Source organism: Chinchilla lanigera, unplaced genomic scaffold (genome assembly GCF_000276665.1).
Source record: "Chinchilla lanigera isolate Chin_1 unplaced genomic scaffold, ChiLan1.0 scaffold00012, whole genome shotgun sequence".
Lineage (NCBI taxonomy): Eukaryota > Metazoa > Chordata > Mammalia > Rodentia > Chinchillidae > Chinchilla > Chinchilla lanigera.
In genome coordinates, this window is record NW_004955413.1 from 15,237,389 (window position 1) to 15,258,121 (window position 20,733).

At 39.1% G+C, this 20,733-nt stretch overlaps 1 protein-coding gene across 4 annotated transcripts in view; it reads left to right on the top strand.

Moving 5' to 3' along the window:
• Window positions 1-1,681: 1,681 nt before the first annotated feature.
• Plekha5 (pleckstrin homology domain containing, family A member 5) overlaps window positions 1,682-20,733 on the top strand; it is a gene marked incomplete at its 5' end in the record, with an annotated part of 231,068 nt that continues 212,016 nt past the window's right edge. For all 4 annotated transcript variants that reach the window (XM_013511432.1, XM_013511433.1, XM_013511434.1 and 1 more), the window contains 1 exon segment: window positions 1,682-1,739. In XM_013511432.1, coding sequence (XP_013366886.1) covers window positions 1,682-1,739 — 58 coding nt within the window.

A 20,733-nucleotide genomic window follows, 5' to 3' on the forward strand; every position in this document is an offset into this window, starting at 1 on the left:
AACGCCGGGCGCGTCCGCTCCCTGCTGCAGGAGGAGCGGCCGGAGCCGGAGGAGGCGAGCGCAGCCACGATCCGGATTCTCAGTCCCCGGCGGCGGCCCCGAGGTTGCACAGAGCGCCCGGAGGCGGTGGGCGAGCGAGGGGGCGTCCCGGGTGTGCGCGCGGGGGCCCCCAGGTGCAGAGGCGCGGCGTGGAGACGCATCTCCCCGGCGGTGGCTTCGCTGGCGTGCAGGAACGCTGAACGCGAGTTGGGCTGGAGAAGGAAGGGCCTCTTGTCATTTCTGTGCGGGTCTGGCTTGCTTTTGTCATTCTTTGTTTACATTCGTGGAACTTGTTTGCCTGAAATGTAACATGTGTTCTGCTCACCGGCCTGCCCGTGGTTCTGGTGATTGGAGAGGCTTGAGAACAGTTTGGATCGAAAGGTGGGGAGGGTTGGAGCAATCCTGCGGACCTGCCCTCCTGGGTACTTTCTCTCCAACTCGGAGATTCTGGGAGGCTCTTCAAGTTGCCAGGATGTTGAACAAACCTGTCTTTTCTCCCAAACGCTGGAGTTCAGTGAAATGACTAATGTGTCCAAATTTGCAAAAAGGTGGAGGAGGAAAGGGAAGGCTGCTGTAGCAAGCATGACGAGGTTGCATTTTCCAAGCACTTCTGACTAATAGACCGTCCTATTTCTTCGCCCCACTGTGCGGTCTTTGGCTTCGGTATGCCTTTCAGGTGTTTTGCAATCATATTTCAACTTTGATGGCTTCATCGCTTTTATGGATAGTAACAAATTTATTTCATAGAAGACAACATGGTATTAAAATTATTTAATCTAATCACTCCTGTGGCGTTATTTCATGCTTACTGTTGGTTATGTGTAATATATATGTATGCCCTAATTACACTCACAGATTTGATAACATTCACACGACAGAAAAATTTGATTCTCTGATTGCTTTCACGTGATTTTTTTTTTTTTTTCATGGTTTGGTTTGCTTCAGTGGCTTCTTTGGGAGAGATATTAATGATTAAATCCAAAGCACTTGTCAGTTAAAGTAATATGTAGCACACAGAAAGATACTGTTGTTCACCTCAACCATTCACAAGTTTATTACTTGAAACTTCATTTTAAGGGCATGGAAACACACCCATGGAAGTATTCATTGTCAGATTTCTTTTCCACTAATTAAGTACTTAGAAGCTCTTCCTTTTCTGCATTGGCACTTTCTAGATGGATTCATTTGTAGCTGAGAAAGGGTATCCGTAATAGACGCTGTATAGCTTAAAGAGGCAGATGTTACCTGTTATGCCCAATTTTGGGCTTTTGCTAGAATTAATAGGTATTTTCCTTGGAGGTAGGAAAATTACCCTTTGCTTTTTTTAAGTACCAGAGCATAGCTCCTCTCCACCCTGATCATGAAAGGGTATATATAGATCATGTCAAATACTATAATGTCTACTATTGGTATTGGCACTTTTGAGGTGAATTTAAATTTGAGTTAAATTCCCAAATTTAAATTTGAGTTAAATTCCCAAAATGATATATCTACATTTAGTTTTATGACCAGTCCACTGTTTTTTAGGTAGAAACCTACTTAAAGGAAAATAACTAATCATGAAAATGAATCAGTAAAATGGATTGAAACTTATTTTGCTCTCCCATTAAAGTAACACTAATTGCACTTATGTGTTTTTTAGATTTGCCTACTGGCTGGGAAGAAGCATACACTTTTGAAGGTGCAAGATACTATATAAAGTGAGTTTTTAAAATTTTTTCCTTTGATAATTCAAATGCTGTGAATACTCTTTGGTTGAATGGTTTTATGTCCAGACACGGCCATGTTTTTTGAAGGTTTCTCATATATAATGTTGACTTTACTTTATGTAGCATTAGAATTCTGAGAGAAAAAAATGTCGTCCTTAGTTTTCTTAGCTTATTTGCCTGTGTATTTATTGGTTCATTGATTTTAACATTAGATCATGTATGACCACAGTTAATTTTGGTGCTTCTTTACATATTCCTGGGTAGAGCATTACAGTTTTTTGTCTTTACCTATGTGACAAAATTTTGGTCTGTAAATTGTTTTACTGACAGAAAAATACATGAAAATCTCTGAATTATGTTACCCTCCTTTTTAAAAGTGAATTCTGTTAATGTGTATTTTGACCAGAGCCATTAATAAGTAGCAAAAATGATGTAAAGCTATGTACAGTCTGATAAACAGTGACAAAGCTGAAAGTAAAAACAAACAGCAGTACGTGGTGAATATCACAATCATTTGTTGGAACAGTTTGTAGTTTTACTTCTGTATATCTAAGTGATTGTCTTGCACTGTTGCACTTGTGTTTGAGTACAAGGTTTTCAGTGGAACTTAAGAAGAAAGATGAATACTCTCCTATCCTTAAAACCAGCTCTATTGAATATTGAACTAATTTCAATTCCAGGGTAACTCGCCAGTGCTGGAGGTCAGCATTATACAGGAACAGATTTAATCTCCCTAGGGAAAATACAGATGGTTTTGTCTTTGGTTTAAATTAGAAACTCTTAAGAGCTTTGTTTTTGTTGCTTAACATTGTTTGGTATCATTTTAAGGAGCTAAGTCATGAAAGAGAATGTTGAAATACCAGATTTAGTGGAGATTTGGGTAGTTTATTAATAATAACAGATACCTAGTTGAAAATTCATCTGTTTCAATGGACCTACTAAGTTATTTTTACCAAGTGACATTTTTAAAAGCATGCCATAGTTCTACTAAATTATAATTACTTGTGTGATTCTTTAAGCTTTTTTAGAAAGAATATTTATATAAAATGTCAAAGTATATTTATAGGTATTAGGAATGGTTGCTTTGGGATGTAGCACTAGAGAACGCAGAAGTGAGAGACAGGAGTGGAGTGTTGTCTTGGTGTTGATCCCTCTCTGGATTTTTGTTGTTAAATTTCCTGTTTGGAGATTGGTCCAAACCCCAAAAAACAAAGTAAAGCGTAGCCATCAAGTATTTTTCTAGTGATTGTTTTCATCTTGAGTTAAAATGAGTTTGTGTCTTCATGAAAAGGGATGTTTTCCCTTTTGTACGTAATATGTTCTAAAGAAAGACTTTTTGGGGCTGGGGATTTAGCTCAGCGGCAAAGCACCTGCCTAGCAAGCGCAAGGTCGTAAGTTCGGTTCCGGGACCGGAGAAAAACCAAAAAAAAAAAAAAAAAAGAAAGACTTTTTAAAATTCTCCTTATTCAATGAAATTTGAACTACTGCACATTAATCCTAGCTGATCTTACAAGAATAGGTAGCACTTCAGTTCTTTGTTTTAACTTCTGTGGATGTGTACATTGTTGGGTGCTTGTTTTTTTAGCAGCACAAAATGTTACTTTGTGTAGGCTGACTATGTATATTTTAATTAGAACTCAGCTGTTTGAAAGGCTGTTTTTTGTTTTACGAGCCATTTTGATTGGATTTTCTTTCTATTTTAACTACAAATTAGAATCTTATTTTAGTGCCATGATTAAGTAAGTTGCTCAGGGAAATTAGGACAATATTAAGAAAGCTGTAATAATTTTACTCTAAAATATTTTTCAACTAGTGGGTTTTAATCATGTGGGATTAATGGCTAATGATGATGTCCAAAAGTAGTAATGCAGTTATACTATGGAAGTAATTCTCTGTAATATTGAGTGTATCATAGAAATAGCACTCATTAAACTTTTTTAAAGTAGCCTAACCATTTAAAAATTCAGGGTTTAGCCAGGCATGCTGGAACACTACTGTAATCCCGGCACTTGGTAGGATTGCCATGAGTTTAAGGCCAACCTGGGCTACATAGTGAGTTCAAGGCCAGCCTGAACTGTATAGCGAGATCCAGTCTCAACAAAGCAAATTAAAAATTAATAAAAATACAGGATTTTCTGTATGTTAAGTGCTACTGTTTTACCCTTCTGGGTTGTGTCATAAGGATAGTTTCTTTAAAGATTAGTTAAATCCCTAATGCAGGCTATCACTTCCTAGAAACTTTACACTTGTATTATAATTAGGGATGCTTTCTCATTCTACTATGAAGGGGCCTTACTTTTATCTTAAAACCTTATAAAATGTTTGCCCATGTATTATCAAGTCTGGATCTCATTTTAATTATAGAAGTAATCAAAAGAATTGTTGCTTCCATTGTCCCACCGCATAATAAAACAACAGAAACACGCCTTTGGAATTTACATTCTGCAAAGACAGCACAATGAGAGACAGCAGGAACATGAATTATATTTAGAATATTCAGCAAAGAAGAAAAGACAGTCCGAACTAAGTAAGTGATTAATGTTGGACTTTTTCATTTGTTGTTTCTCTCCTACATGAAGAAAGGAGGTTGTTGATCACCTTATAAGAAAAGGTGATAGAGTAAGCAGGGAGTGGACTTTTCAGGCTTTGCTCATGTGGAAATACAGAAAGGCCAATAAAAGATACTTTGGCTGTATGGCTCATGATGTGTTTTCTGGAAGGCTCCCAAAGTAATGAAGAACTTCAGGTGTCTCTGCTTTGATTCTCAAGTGTGAAGTACCTGAACTCTCAGATTATTCCTTTCCTGAAAAAATGTGCAGTGCCACGTTCAATTTATATTTAGAGAATATTTTAATATTGATGATTGCATCTTTGTGGGTCCTCAGGGAAAGCAAACATTCTAATGGGGGAGTCATAAAAGCTGGACTGTGTTCTTACAGCTTTGGAACTCAGTCTTCACATCTTTATAGTAGGCTAGTTGTTTTCTTTTTTTTTGTCTTTTTAAGACAGGGTGTCGCTATGCAGTTCAGCCTGACCTTCAGCTCACTTTGTAGCCCAGGCTGGTCTCAAACTCACAGCAATCCTCCTGCCTCAGCCTCCCGAGTGCTGGGATTACAGGTGTGTACCACCACACCTGGCTGTGGGCTAGTTGTAAAATCAACCCCTAAATACCACCCCATTTGTAGCTTTGTTTGAATTATATTCTGTTCTCAGAATTTATAGTATTCTAGAAGATAATGAATTCACAGTGTCAAGAAGCAGTGATGTGGGAAATATGGAAATCTATTTAGCTTTTTTTTTTTTGTCTTTTTGAGACAGGGTCTCACTATGTAGTTCAGGCTGGCCTTGAGCTCACTTTGTAGCCCAGGCTGGCCTCGAACTCGCAAGGATCCTCCTGCCTCAACCTCCTGAGTGCTGGGATTACAGGTGTGGGCCACCACACCCGGCTACTTAGCTTTCTTGTCCAGCTTAACTATTTTATACTTTTTCTTTAAGCTTTGTATAGATAGCCATAGAGAAGTGAAGTGTGCATTGCCAGTGTTGTGTGCATTTTTTCTGGTGCTGCCTTTTGTGCTTAACATTTCCTGGTAAAGCGTTTGTACGGCATCTTCCCGCAGAGCTTTATGGAAACCAATAGTAGTTTTCATGTCAACAAAGGACCTGGTTAGAGTAAGTGTTGTATAGAGTTGAGTAGGATAATCAGTTTACTTTACACACTTAAAAATTGGTTCTGTAATACAAGTCTACATCTAGGTAACAAGAGAATAATATAGAAAATGGATTTTACTTTGCATCCACTGGCCCAAACAATGGTAATACATGAAAATCTTAAAGACACATGTTAATTATGAGACTTGAAGTTTTTGTGAAAAAAAAAAAAAAAAAAACTAATTTTCACACATCTTAAACTAACTTACCTCTAAATTATTTTTGTGTTGTATGTGTAAATACATACACACAGTTTGAATTTGATTGCTGGGTTTCCATACTGCAATTTAAAACAATTCATGTTCTTTATGTTCAAGAATAATAATGAAAATTGTTATCAGTAAATTTTGTAACTTACAAAGTACAGCTTTAAATACTTCATTTTCTATTTTTCATTTGTTTATTTTTTATAATTTTTCTTTTTTTTGGTCTGTTCTTTTTAAAATATTCCATTCTCTTACTAGGCATCAGACAGTAGCCCATAAAGTATAGAAGATAGTCTTAATGTATTTGAAAATTATAAAGCCATCTACAAACACCTTGAAAATGGTGCTTAATGACTCTAATGACAGGTCAGTGTAGTTTAAAATGGATGTGTCACTGGCTGTTCCTCTGTGCTTCAGAGCTTTATGCTGGTTAATCTTAAGTGCCAAGCAGACCTTAAAACAATGGTCTGACGAGTGAGAAACTTTGTACTGATTATTTAATGGTCATTGTTTTATGTGGCAGGGCTGAGACCCAAAATAATATTTGCGTAGTAGTAAAATAGCATGCAGATTTTGTAAGATATTTTTATAGGGTCTTTTTCCTAAATTTTAATTTCTGAAAATTGAATTATTTCTTGGATATACAAATAAAACAGTATTGGATTTTGGGCTAAGGAGGTTTTATTTGAGTGTCTTCAGTAGTTGGAGTCTAATGTGTGCTGAGAATTCCAGAATATCTACAGTGAAGGGATTTCTGGTATGAAATAGACATTTAAGGTGGCAAGAGATGAAAAAAGGTATGTTCGTTCCTAGATTATCAGTTCTAAATAATGTGAATGACTATGGGAAACCAACACATAGCTACTAGAAGAACATTAGAATACATTGACTGTTTGGTATTTAAAATTGTTTTGTGGCTTGGTATTACAATCATGATAACAGATTTTGATTACTAGAGCAATATAATGTTTAAGAACAATTTGTGGACCTTCATTCAGTTTCTTTTTCACGTTCAGGTCTCGACCTTCTAGGAGTTGGTAATATACAGAAAAACATATAGTGTATTGAAAAAGAGCATGGTGTAGGGGACAAGGACTTACTTAGTGCTAAGCACTTAAACATAGCATTAAGCTGATATAATCATCACAATAGTCTTTCCTTGTTACTTTTTTCTTTTTATCCCCACCACCCTTTTCATGAAATTGAAGCCCTAAGAGGTTAAGGACATATTTATTATAGGTCATAAAGCTTTACTGTTAGTCATTAATATTCAAATTAAGGTTTCTGGGCTAAAATGTCTTTGTATTTAGAGATATAGAACAGTGTATACTAGTAGGTCCTAAAATATGTGTCCCTTCATGAATTGGTTGCTTAGGATTAGAGGTGTAGTATTTCACACAAGTGAAAAGCTTCTCTTTTCACACAAAGAGAAGCTTACTGCACCCCTCTACAGGGTCTTGTGTGACTGGTCATTCCTTTATCTTCACTCAGGAGTGCTTAGTAAACATCATACATTGTTTTAGGAGCCTGTGGATATAATGGGGATCATGGAGCTGGTACGCTGACTTCTTGGCCTACAGTCTAGTGGGAGGAAACAGATATTAAGACCAAAAAAATGGAACATGCATGTAATTTTTAAAATGACAGTTTTATAAAGAGAAAGTACAGTGTGCTGTGACAGGAAAGTTTACCGTAAATAACTGTTGAAGTAAGATGGATTTCCACCCATAGTGGACTTGGTTGTGGAATTCCATTCCACTTCTTTTAGCCCCAGGACCACTATTTAGGTTTGCTCAGTGCCCTTTCCTTCTAGTTGTAGACTGTTGCTAAATAAGTGGTCATCTCCAACTGTGATACAGCTCCTAGTCTTGGAAGTTAATCAGGGGCCGGGGATATACCTCAGCGGCACAACCTCCTGCCTGGCAAGTGCAAGGTCCTGAGTTCAATTCCCGGTACCAAAAAAAGGAAAAACAAAACAGGAAGTTAATCAGGATAGGACTAGAGGAGTCCCCAAAGGCTGGGAGAGAGCTCAGGGTGAAGCAGTGTGCATGTGCACGTACACACACACACACACACACACACACACGTCCCTACAATTCAAATAGTTTTGAGAACACTTCCTGGATTTCCCAGGTGATCTTCCCCACTTCCCTGATCTGGGTAGACAGACGTCTTTGTCTTCTGTAACTCTCAAAGTTGCGTGCTTGGGAAGAGGGAGGGAAGTGAAGAGTAGATAGAACGAGGTTGAAAGAGTTGTAGAGCTGGAGGTGCAGTAAACTGGCCTGGTAAACACCTCTGTATCCCTGTCTTTCTCATCCTATAAAAACCGAAGAGTTTCTTAGCATTTGTTGACAAATCCTCTTTTCTTGTGACCTTTTTTATTTGTCTACGACAGTGAGTGGTGAAAAGTTCTGTGTCTTTGTGTGCATTGGAGTTAACAGTGCAGAAAATACTAGTTTCTGTTGGTTGCTGTCATAAGAATTTTCAGGAAGGTTGGGTGAACGAGGTGAGGCTGTCCTAGAGAGGTTTAAAGAGGGAGCTGAGCGAAGCCCGGGGGCATGGATGGGCTCAGAGGGGCTGAGACAGGACTAGTAGGATAAATGCATGGGGTAGAACGTGTATGTTTGATCGGTAGTGAGAACTATTATGCTGGTAGTGTGAATGCAGGAAATGTGGGGAGGATAGGTAAATCTAGGAATGCTGTTTGGAGATATAATAACTAGGCATCAAATGTTAGGCAAGGATTGTTTTTTTTTTGCCCTAGACCTACCACTGAAGTTTTGGTTTGGTTTGGCTTGGTTTTGTATGGCATTTATTGCTCGAAGCAAAAGTGTTTAGGCAGATTTTTTAATGTAGGCAGCTTGGAAGGTGGCAAACCTGGAGTTAGAGTGGTCAGTGCTCTGCCACAGTCGGGGAGCTGGTTACTTGAGCCCAGTTGGTGATAGCAGGGATGGAAAGGAAGGGGGCCATTGATCAAAGACGTTAAGGCGGAATTGACAGACCTTAGGAGTCTTGCTGAGCCAGGAGGTTGACAGACAAAGAGGTCAGAAGCTACTCAAAGCCTTTGTTTCCCAGTGTCTACAAGAATGGTGGTGTCCTTGACCAGAAAAGGGCGTAGGTGGCTGCAGAGAGGGAGCTCTAGGTGGACATATTAATGATGGTTTTGTTTTTGAGCTGCTTTTCTTGAGAGGCTGTGTTTATTATTTTAGGTGGCTAAAATCTGGCCTTCATAAATGACTCCCAGCGCTATCTTCTCTCCATGTCCCACAAACGAGCAGAAACAAACCCTCCCTCCTCCAAAAGTGCTCCACAGCCACCCGAGTGGCTCCCTCCACAGCCACCTGAGAGACCATCTACCTACATACAGGTCCACGCTGAGAATTTTCGTACTCACCTCGTTATTCATGCAGCACAAACTGTTAACTAAGGATCAAGTGCTTTAGGCCTAAGAGTGAAACTGACACAAACTCCACTCATGAGCTTATTGTTGCATTTGTGGGAGAAGTAAGGAAACTAACCAGAGTTTTATAAGGTAGACTGTGATAAACCCTTCAAAGTATAAAATAGTGTTTTGACTACATATACTGAGAAACCTTGGTTCATGGTGCGGGTGGCTGGATGAGACTTTCCTGGAAACATAAAAAAGTTTAGCTCTGAACCCCCACAGAGTGGACTAGAATAGAGCAGTGAAAGATAAACAGCATCCTGCTCTCCAGAGGGGCCCACAGCAAAGCCATCGCTAAAGACAAAGTGGGGGCGGGGTTCGTGTGGCGTGGCAGGAGAAAGCTGGGGCAGAGATTGCTCTTTACCGTGCAACAGGGGGTGGGGCTCCACTGCTTTTGATGATTATCTCAGCAGCAGGAAGGGCTTCCAATTAATCATCCACACATGTGCGTCCTTTCTTTCCATTCTCTCCCGAACATTTTGCATTCATGTGCCTTAGTGATTACAGAGACGGTACATCAGTCAACCAAACAGACCAAACAACCATGTGTTTCTGGGGAGTGGGTGGTGGGGGAGATAATGTCAAAGGAACAGTAAATATATTTTGTAGTTGGGAAGAATATGTAAGCGCTGTAAGAAAAATGGAGCCAGCATATGGAAGATCCGGAGAAGTGTAATAAGAAGTGAGCGTGGAAAAGAGGAGGTGAACTCAGAGAAGTATGGGGCGGTGGGGTCTGTAGGGCTCCATAGTTGATGCGAGGACATTGGCTCTTACTCTCTGAGGGGAGCAGCGGGGCCTACAGTGGGGGGCTGTCACCTGACTTCGCCCTTTGGAAGGGTCCTCCTTGTTACTGTGCTGAGAGATTTTGTAGGGCTGACCGCATCCCTATGAAAAATAAGTTCTGCCTCCATCTCAGTCTCTCCTTGTGTTTCTCCTTCTCAGCACGTAACAGGATTATGATTAAATATTTAATTGTGTAATGACCATATTTCTTTTAAGCTGCCAGTAATCGTAAGTTACACCATTGATTTGATGACAGCTTTTTAGGGCAGAAAAAAGAGAGACATGACTATGTTAAATAAATATTAATATGTTTAAAAAGTACATGTTCGAATCAAGAAACACTTGTTTAATACCGGTTTCCCCCACACTCCAGATGGTAGATAATTTTCATGAAAAGTGATCTTATTCATTGCTGGGTTTTCAGTTTTTGAGCCTAAGCCTTTATCATAGTAGATCCTCTATAAGGGTTTTGTTACTTGAACGAAGGAATTTTTATAACCATGCTATACAGAAATGTTACAGCTTGCGTCTTCGTGAAATGTAAATATATTGTCCATATGATATTTATCTATCTCAGTATGAATTAGCAAATCAACTGTGTCTCAAATTCGTGTGATTCTATTCTGAGAGACAGATACAGTCTGTTTGGAGCTCTGATTGTGACAAAGCTGAGGTGATACAGGGACCTGTAAGGCCTCTTGAGAGAAACTGACCCTCAGAGCTTGCCATTGACCACCCCATTTCCATTAAAAAGCTTGCATAGTTCAGGCAGGAGCTGAAGTTACGACTATGGTTTCAGGAAAACAAGGAAATGGTGAAGTCTGTGCTGTTGTGGATGGCATCATGGGTAAAGCAAACACAGGCCAGATTTTAAAGCTGAAATCAGTGGGGCTAGTAGGAAGTTGAGAAAAAGAGCAAGTGACCTTTGGGAGGTGCAGATGATAGTCTTGAGCTTGCAGTCCTCTTGCTTCAGCTTCCTGAGTGCTGGGATTGCAGGTATGCACTACCACGCCTGGCTGATGATAGACATTTTGGAGCCACAGGGGAACTCTGTGGTCACTTAGGAGTAGTCTGTGAGCTACTTGTAATTCCTTCCTTCCTTCCTTCCTTCCTTCCTTCCTTCCTTCCTTCCTTCCTTCTTTCCTTCTTTTGTTTCTTATGACAAGGTCTCACTATGTAGTTCAGGCTGACCTTGAACTCACGGTGATCTTCCTGCCTCAGCCTCCTGAGAACTGGGATTACAGACATGCAGCACCATGCTCAGCTGAGAATTTTCTGAGGTGGCCAGTAACTTCAGAAGAAAATCTCTCTGGTGTTAGCTTTCTGAATCGGACAGTGACAGGCTCATAATCATCTTTATCCAGTGCCTGGTGTATGACGGGCAAGTTGAATGTGTGAGATAAACACCTAGAATAGATTGTAAGAAAACCAAGTCTTTTTTTTTTTTTTTTTTTAATCCAAAAGTCCTTTGCCTTTTCCCTTTTCCTCTAGTCAGGGCTCTTACTGTTACAAATGTCAGTTACCCAAAGCGCAGTAGTATAGCCAAAAGGAAACTTCATTTTCTGCATTAATTGCACAAGTGACGAATGAATTCTTGAAGACCCTTCATCATCTATGTGGGTTTTTTGGCCACAGAAAGCTGCTTTGTACCTAACCAGAAAATGTTTGCCCATAGTGTTCTAATACACCCTGTAACTTTGTAATCCACAAGTTAAGGGTCCTTTTACAGTTCCAAATAAAGAAATCTTTCATGAGGACTTTGTCCAGTTTGGGTCACATGTCCATCCCCGGAGCACATACTGGCCCACTGGTCCTCATAGACTTGTTAGCTGGTGCCAAGGCACCAGTATTGGCAAGCTCCCTGGAGACAGGAGAAAGGCAGAGCTCACCATAGAAAGGCAGGGTGCAAAGACAAACAAATCAGAGGTCTCCTGCTTCTCCCTGTAGGGTAGTGCAAAGTTCTAAGGCCAAGAAGACTGTGAACCTGAGCATGTGTAAAGTAGAAAGGAAGTACACCGCCAGTGGTCTCCAAGGAAGCTTTTGCCTTACATTGTGGAGGGAATAGTTAAAAATACATGGCTGGCTCAGCATTGGATCTGGGAAAATGAAAAGAAAGTGTGGAATTCTGAGGAAGAAAGAGTAAAAACCAGTCCTGGGCTGGGCATCCTGTGTAGGGAAGGTGTGGGAAGCACTTGAGTATGAGTAGCAGTAGAGCCACACTGGAAGAAATGTCTATGTGCTTCTATGGCCGGCCACGGATCCCACCCCTGCTTCTGAAGTTGCTGAGTGATGATGCTACCAAAGCTGGCCTGCGTCCCTGTGGGTCTGTTCCTCCACATCCCTTCCAGACCAGGATTCTTTACACGTAGGACTTTTGCATGGTCTTGGTTCCTGGAAAAAGAGGGTTTGCCTCTGACATGGAAATTTCGCTTTATTCTACATACTTAAGTCAATTTCAATGGTTTGTGTTAACGTTGGTTAAAGGTGTACTTAGTACCCACTTTATTCAATATTTAATATAAAACTATTGAACTTAAAATTTGAAACTCAGCAAAATAATACAGTATGGCAGACTTTTGAGTAGAACTTTGGACCTCCTTACCGAATTTTCATAGCACAAAGAAATGATATAGGGAAAGTGCCATGTTAAACTTAGTGTATATTTTTTCTCTTGAAAATTCATCTGTTTTACTTACATGTATTTGGAAAAAGTTATCCTATCACAGAATTTAGATGCATTCTAATAACAATGGCTTTTTAGTTGTGTATTTTTAAGTGTACACTGATATTTTGGTACATGTAGTGGAATGGTTACCACAGTCAGGGAAATTAACATAGCCATCGCCTCACAGATTCAGCGCATAGGTTGCATGAGGTCAGAGCACCTAATAGCTGCCTTCCACAGATCATCAGTGTACAGTATGAGATCAATTTTGATTTTCATGCTGTATGTTAGATCTCTTACTCGTCCTACAAAATTGCAGCTTTGTACCCCTTGATCCATAGTCTCCCTTTCTGCTCTGTATTTCTAAATATTTGGCTTTTTCCTTTTTTTTTTAATTTCTAAATGTAAAAAATATAATTTTTTTTAATTTCTAAAATTATACATTATCTTTCTGTTTGGATTATTTTTCTTAGCACAGTACCCTCCAGTTTCACCCATGTTGCTGCAGAAGGCAGGATCTCCTTTTTTTAAGGCTGAATAATATCCCATCCCATTCTCTGTATCCATTCATTTGTTGTTGGCCACTTAGGTTATTTCTGTAGTTTGGCCCTTGTCACTGATGCGGCATTAACACAGAATTACAGGTATCTGTACCGGACTCCGATTCCATTACCTTGGAGTGGATCCCTACAAGTGCAGTCGCTGGAGTGGACGGTCATTTTCTTTTACTGTTAGGGGGAAATCTCCAGATTGTTTTCTTTAACGGTTGCACCAGTTTATATTCCCATCAACTGTGTATAAGGATTCTTTTTTTCCCCCACCTCTTTTCCATTACTTGTCTTTGTTATAATGATGGCTTTTTTTTTAAGTTAGTAAAAGAAATAACAGAGAATAATTCTGAATCAAGTAATGAGCACATTTTAGTGTGCATACTTCTTTTCTAACTTGTTCGTTTTTTTCTTGTTATAGAACACAGAAAATACTAAAGGGCATAGTGATGGTGAAACTAAAAATCACACAGTTTTGTTAGGCAGAGAAATTCTACTAATATTTCTGTATATATACATATTAGTACTGTGTCAATTTCTATTTTCATTAAAGTATATTGTATGCCCTCATATCATCATGTATTTTGGTAGATTTTTAATGACTATGATACATTTTACCGCTATATAATAATCATTCCTCTACTTGTAGATAGCTTTGTTGTATTTTTGCCATATTAGTTTGCAAAGTACCCATTTCTTTTTACCAGGACTGCTGTTTCCCATTGCTGAATGAAAAAGTTGTAGTGTGGTTCATATATGAACCCAGTGATCTAGGGTAGTCACATGTGTGGGTAGGTAGGTGGGTGGATGGATGGATGGATGGATGGATGGATGGATGGATAGGTAGATAGGTAGGTAGGTAGATAAATACAGATATATATATGTGTGTGTATATATATGTATATATATATACACACACATATATATTTCAATACATATGTGGATGTAAGAGAGAAAAAACTTAAGTGCTTAAAGTGCTTCACCTTTGGATTAACTCTTGCAATTTAAACAGTTATTATCTGTAGCAATGTTTGAGTAATAGTAGCCACTACAGCTTCTGCAGTTTCAAGGAAGGCTTACAGGAAGATGTTGCTGCTCCTCTTGATACAGTGGTGTGGAGTTGGCTTTCCTGCTTTACCCACCGACACCATACTCTGGGGCTGGGGATTTAGCTCAGTGGCAAAGCGCCTGCCTGGCAAGCGCAAGGTCGTGAGTTCGGTTCCCGGTACTGGAGAAAAACCAAAAAAAAAAAAAAAAACAAAAACAAACCATACTCTGTTCTGCAAGAGGGTATCAGAACCAGCAGTTCAGTGCCCATCCTCTATTGTCCTTTCTTTGAATTTATGTACTTGTACATGCAGACATTTTAACAAAAATGAGGCTGTATGTGCTGTTGTTACATTTTCTCTTTAATAAATGCCTTACATCTTTTCTACTACTCTTAGCAGTTAGAGGTCAACATCATTCTTCCTGTAACTTCAAAGTATAGTTTGTTTGGTAGTTTTATCCTCTGTACATGTGTGTGTACATGCGTGCATGCATGAGTGTGTGTGTTTGAACTAGGGTCTCACTGTATATTCCAGACTGTCCTTGAGTTTACTATATCCCCCAGGCCAACCTCGTACTTGCAATCCTGTCAGCCTCCCGAATGCTGAGATTACATGCATGCACCACCGTGCCCTGTGCTGTTCCTTCAGTTTCTGAGTGTGGTAGCAAACATATACATAAATGTTATGGTCATATGCAAATATTATTATAAAATAATTTTAGATGTGGAATTTCTGAGTTAGGCTATATGTTATGCTATATTTTAATAAATATAACAAAACCTTGCTATATACCGTAAGTGAGGTCCAAAAATAAAACCCTGAAATGGCTTGAATGCTAATTCTAAGACTAATGGAAAGCATTATTTTTCAGTAAGTGTGGAGGCACAAAAACCGCAGAAGACAAATAGCATAGTGTGTAAAACTGACTATAGTGGATTAGAAGCCCCAGGTGATAGCAGTACATTTGCTGCCTTTGGGAGCCAGCTCTTGGGACCACTTGCCAATCACAGTCAGATTGATTTGGGGATTTACTGTTTGGCAACTTCCTTTGCTGTTTTTCCTCCCATCAGCAGTGTACAGGGTCACCCTTCACCTGCATTCCTGCCAGCACTTGGTATTGCCAGTCTTAAGTATTTACTAGTCTGATGGTCAGAGTGGTATCTTCTTGTCTGGCTTATTTCTGATTTCCTTCATTCAGCCCTTTTCCAGCATATGTTGCCCATTTGACTCTTCTGTGAATTGCCTGATACGTTTTGTCTTCCATTGAGTTATTTTTTCATACTGGTTTATGTCGTGTATTTATTTGTAGGGCCTAGTAGAGGTCTCCCTGTCTTGGTTGGCACCCCTACAAGTGAACAGTTTTTGTTATACACTGTCATTATATATATTTATTTGTAGGTGATATACACGTATTGCTGTCTATATCTCACATATTTCTAAAGCCTGTTTTGTTATGATTTAAAAGTAGAGGCGAGCATATAGCTCAGCGGCACAGTGTGTGCCTGGCAAGCGCGAGGTCATGAGTTCAATTCCCAGTACTGAAAAAAACGTATTAAAAAAAAAAGAAAATGATTTAAAAGTAAGTGTGAATAGTAGTTGTGGCAGTGTGTATCCAGTTAAGAAGTCATCACTTCAGAGCACAGTATGATTCAGGTCCTTTATAGGCCAATTAGATTGGCCAGGAGAAGCATGCTGTCTGTTTTGTGATGAAGTATACATCTTCATAACCCTGAGGGCATGAGTAGAAAAGAGTTATGGGACAGACCTAGCTCTTTTACCTTTATTAGCCTTATTATTTTAATAAAATTGATCCTACTTTGTACCAGTTTCTACTTGTATAAAACAGGCTAATTTCTCTCTTGCCTATTGTATAAGCAGATGACGCTGTCAGTTAATCTATGTGAACAGACTTTAAGAAGCAGTAAAACAATGGCATAGATATGAAATACATGAGTATTTGTTTTATACATTCATAGTATTGGGTATTTAAGAAGATCAGTATCACTCTGGAAAACAACTGGAAGTGCATGTCTTGCTAATAGAATATGTTTAGTAAAAGTAGGCTTCATTTCATGCAGATTTTATACCCCAATCAGTGTAGAAATTGTTATATATAATAGTTAATAAGTGTGTGTTGAAATATATTCTTAATAATACACGTTTGACTTTAAGAAGATGTTATTTTCTATTTAAGAAAGCCCCATGATTAAGAAATTAGAAATCAACTCCTTTGGGAAATGCCAAGTCATACTAGGGAGAACTTTCTTAAGAGGATATGGCAGTTTTTGTCTAGGGCTGCAGGTAAAAGGCAGGGCCCAGCTTAAATATGTCCTTTAGGAATACAGAATTTCAGTCATTGTAATACTAGGGACACTTAGGTAAGAGGCTGCAACTGAAATAGTAGGACAGCACATTGAAAGCAGCATATGATACAGTACACCAAGAATGCTAGGAAAGGCAATTTTGAATGTAGGTGTTGCTGGTATTTGAAAAAGATATTTTATAATCTTTTTGAAATGAATGAATTTAACTGTAGAATAAATTATTGTGATCAGTAAAGGGGATGGATGGTGAAGGAAAAGGAAAAGAACGGAACCCCTCATCATTAATAAAAGGAGTAAGAAAATTGGGATTGCAACTGTGTAAATATATAGGCTTGTGATATATACGTTAACACTCAGGGTTTGCAGACGTGGCAGAAATCATGTGTTCTCACACACTCACTGCTGGCTGCCACAGGCAGAGCCCGTGACCACGGGTGGCTTGAGTAGGCTGGGACTAAGAGCTGTGAGCCATAGGCCCAGCAGGGTCACATTCCTTCTGAACCTCTTCTCACTTTCTCTCTCACTTGACGGTTGGAACAACCCCCAGGGTAGAAAGGAGGGCAGGCCTAGTCCAGTCCAAATCAATGAGCCTTTTATGCTCACCCAGATGAGTGGGAAGGGAAGGTAGCATGTAAACTTAATGTACTTATTATGTCTACTTTCAGAATCTAGTCACTTCACTTTTGGAGGAGGTAGAAGGCAGTGTAAAAAGTGAAATTTCTTTGTGAATAGGAAAGATAAATGTATTTACTTCTGGAAATTGTTCACACAGAAATTTTTGTATTTCAGAAGAGAATGATAAAATGATAAGGAACGCTACTCCTTTGTTTTTGTTATATAGAAGTGTCCCAGGTTCTTTTGATCACTTGCCTAATAATCTGGATTTTTACAATATCAGGCCAGCCTTCTGTTATTGTTATTAATGAATGACACTCAGTCCAGATGCTTTTTTTTCCCTAGCATATTTTAAAAGAAACATCAAATTGGAAACAAGCAGTATTATTTGTAGAAGCAACAACCTTTATGCCTGCCCTGCTACTTAAGCGTCATTGCAGAAGAAAACCCTGAAATTAAAAAAAATTCACAATTATTGCCTTTATCCCTCAAAAACATTAATGGAGAAAAGAAGATTATCACAATAGAATAGATGTGAAGAATTATGATCTCACATCACTTATTGCTGTGTTAAAAGACCATGCAGAAGCTTAGTGGTATCAAACCAACTGCAGTATATATAATTACACATCCGTGGTTCATTGGGCAGCTTCCATAGTCTCTTTTGGTCCTGCTGTTTCTGGTCTAGGGTGGCCTTGCAGTAGTCTCTGATCTGCGATTATAGTTACCCATGGTCAGCAGTAGCCCAAAAATATTAAGTGGAAAATTCCAGAAACAAGCAATCTATAAGTTTTAAATTATGTGTTGTTCTGATAAAGCAATGAAATCTTGTGTGACTCCGCTCCATCCTGTCCCAGATGTGAATCATGCTTTTGTGCAGCATATCCATACTCTATATACTACGTACATGATAGTCTTTCAGTAGAATCTTGGTTACCAAATCAACTGGCATAGTATCACAGTGCTTTTATTCAAGTAACCATTATATGGTGCCTAATAGATTTTCTTAATATTTATATCATTCACCTCACTTAATCTTAATACATATTCATTGTATGTATCATTGTACATCATCACAAAGTGAGTAAAATATTTTGAGAGACCACCTTCATATAGCTTTTATTATGATATATTATTAGTTCTATTGTATTATTATTGTTGCTCTCTTACTGTGCCTGATTTATAAATTAAACTTTATCATAGGTATGCATTTCGGTATGTGTGTCTGGTATGGTGGGATTAACTTACCTCTTTCACATAGTCTCTCATCCTACAGTAGGCCAGCTCAGGCTTGCTCTCTGATGAAGAAAGCCATCCAAGCAAGTGAGCAGAAGCATTCAAGGTCTCTTGAGGCCTAGGCTCATTACTTCTGCTGTTCTTTGTTGGCCAAAGACAGTCACAAAGCCAGAGTCAAGGACTAACAAAATAGAATCTCTTTCGATGGAAGGGGTCACAAATTCATGTTGCAAAAAGTTGTAGATTCAAGAAAGAAAGGAAATTTGCAGCATTTTTATAGTTGATGTATCATACGCTAAAAAGATTACTGAACCCGGTGACATTTATGGTTCCTTTGTCAAATATAGGATCACACTTGATCATAGGCACACTACTGATTGTGTACTTCTCTGATTTGGTGAATAAATTGTCCTGATTATAGACTATGTCTTTGAGTTAGTGAATAAACTTTATTATTTCAATTTGATTGGCTTTGGAGCCATGCAGAGAATTAGTAAAGCATACTTCTAGTTGTGTCTGGGTAGATCATGGAGGTGTGACCTTGGGTAATGTGCTGGCCTATGCCCTTATTCTCAGGTGGTGTTCCCCAGATCTGCTTCCAAGCTAACCATAACCTGAGCGTCTTTGCTTTGCCACACCCTTCTGCCATAGTCTGCCCTGGAACCAATGACCCTGAACTAAGTCCCCCGAAACTATGAGCCAAATTAAACCTGTCCTTTAAATTGTGGGTGTCAAGTATTGTGTCTTAGCAATAAGAAGCCTAACTAATATAGGAAATTGGTACCAGAGAAGTGGGATCATTGCTGTGACTATATCATATGACTACGTAGTTCAAAAACCTTTGGAGCTGATTTGCAAGAGTTGGGAAGATTTGGAGATGCAGACTGGGGATCCCCTAGAATGTTGTGAAGAGAGCTAGATGGCCAATTCTTAAGGCTAGAATGCTGATAGGAATGCAAAGACCAGGTTTAGGAGATTTCATTTGAGAAGGAGGACTGTAGTGGAAAATGTACTAGAGATCATGTGTGTTACATTTTAGCAAAGAACTTGTCTAAATTTTGCCCATGTTCTAAGACTTTGTGTGAGGCTGAATTTAAAGGTGACAAACTAATTAATTTGATGGAGGAAATTTCAAAGCAGCCCAGTGTTTAGGCTGTGGCATTGGTACTGCTAGCTGTCGTTACCCAGGTTTATAGTGAGAATTAGGAACAGGAACCAAAGTTGAAGTATTTTAAACTTAGATTTTGGTCTGAAATCCAAAAGGAATGATACGTAAAGTTGGGCCTCAATATGGTGTGTTTGCTGAAGAGATTAGCATCACTTAAAAAAACATGAGGTCTGTGTACAGGGATAAGAAGAAAGATGCTTTGAGAGCATCTCAGAAATCACCAAGACCCCACACATCAAAAGCTCAAAGGTACAAAAATATAAATCTTTTGAAAAGAGAACTATTTTACCCCCTTCTGGAAAAGGCCTCCTGGGGAACTGATTCCCTGTGATTCATTTTAGTGCTCAGCCATTCTGACAATCAGAGATCATTGCAGCCATGATCCAAAGGGGCCTTGCTACTGCTCAAGCTGTCAGCAGACATTGGCATCATCCACATGATGCTGAATTTTCAGGCACGCAGAATGTAAGAGTTGTAGAGTCAGTTTCTACCCAGATTTTGAAGAAAGGCCTGAAGCAAGGAACCACTGAGAAGGCAATAATGAAGCTGAAGGTATGGTGAAGACCCCAGAAAGTTGGAGATGCCAGGAACTTGGAACATCTGCTGAATAAAGCTGCAGGCTATGAGTAGAGCGAATACCAAGGAGAGGTCATGTGCGTTGCAATCAAGAAGGCTGTAGCAGTGGGGTGACACCCCCCCCCCAGCTCTCTATAACTCGTATCCCCCTCACTCTCCAGGTGGCAGATATTGAGATACAGGACTTAATGTTTGCCATGCTGAGTTTTGGTCTTGTTTTGTCCTACTCTTTTCTGTCTTCCCTTCTGAAATGGGAATGTTTACTCTGTGCCATTGGCTTACGTAACTTGTTTTTTTATTTTCACAGAGATTAACAGGTAAGAGTTTGCCATAAGTCTCAGAAGAGACTTTGATTTGGGCTTTTGAAAAATGCTGGACCTGTTGAGACTTTTAGGAAGAGATTACTGTGTTCTTGGTTATAGGCAGGACAATTATAATGTGCAGAATTACTAACTCGTTAGTGTGTCTATGTGGACATTAAGTATAGTTTAAGGATATAGGCAAATGGTCACAACTAGAGACCATACTCATAAGTGAAATAAATCAAACATACATGTGCAAGCACTGCATTGTTTCTCTAGTGTAAAGCCTGAAAGAGTTAATTTAAACTAGGAGATATGATAGACATTGTAAATTGATAGGAAAGCACTCAAAGGTAAAGG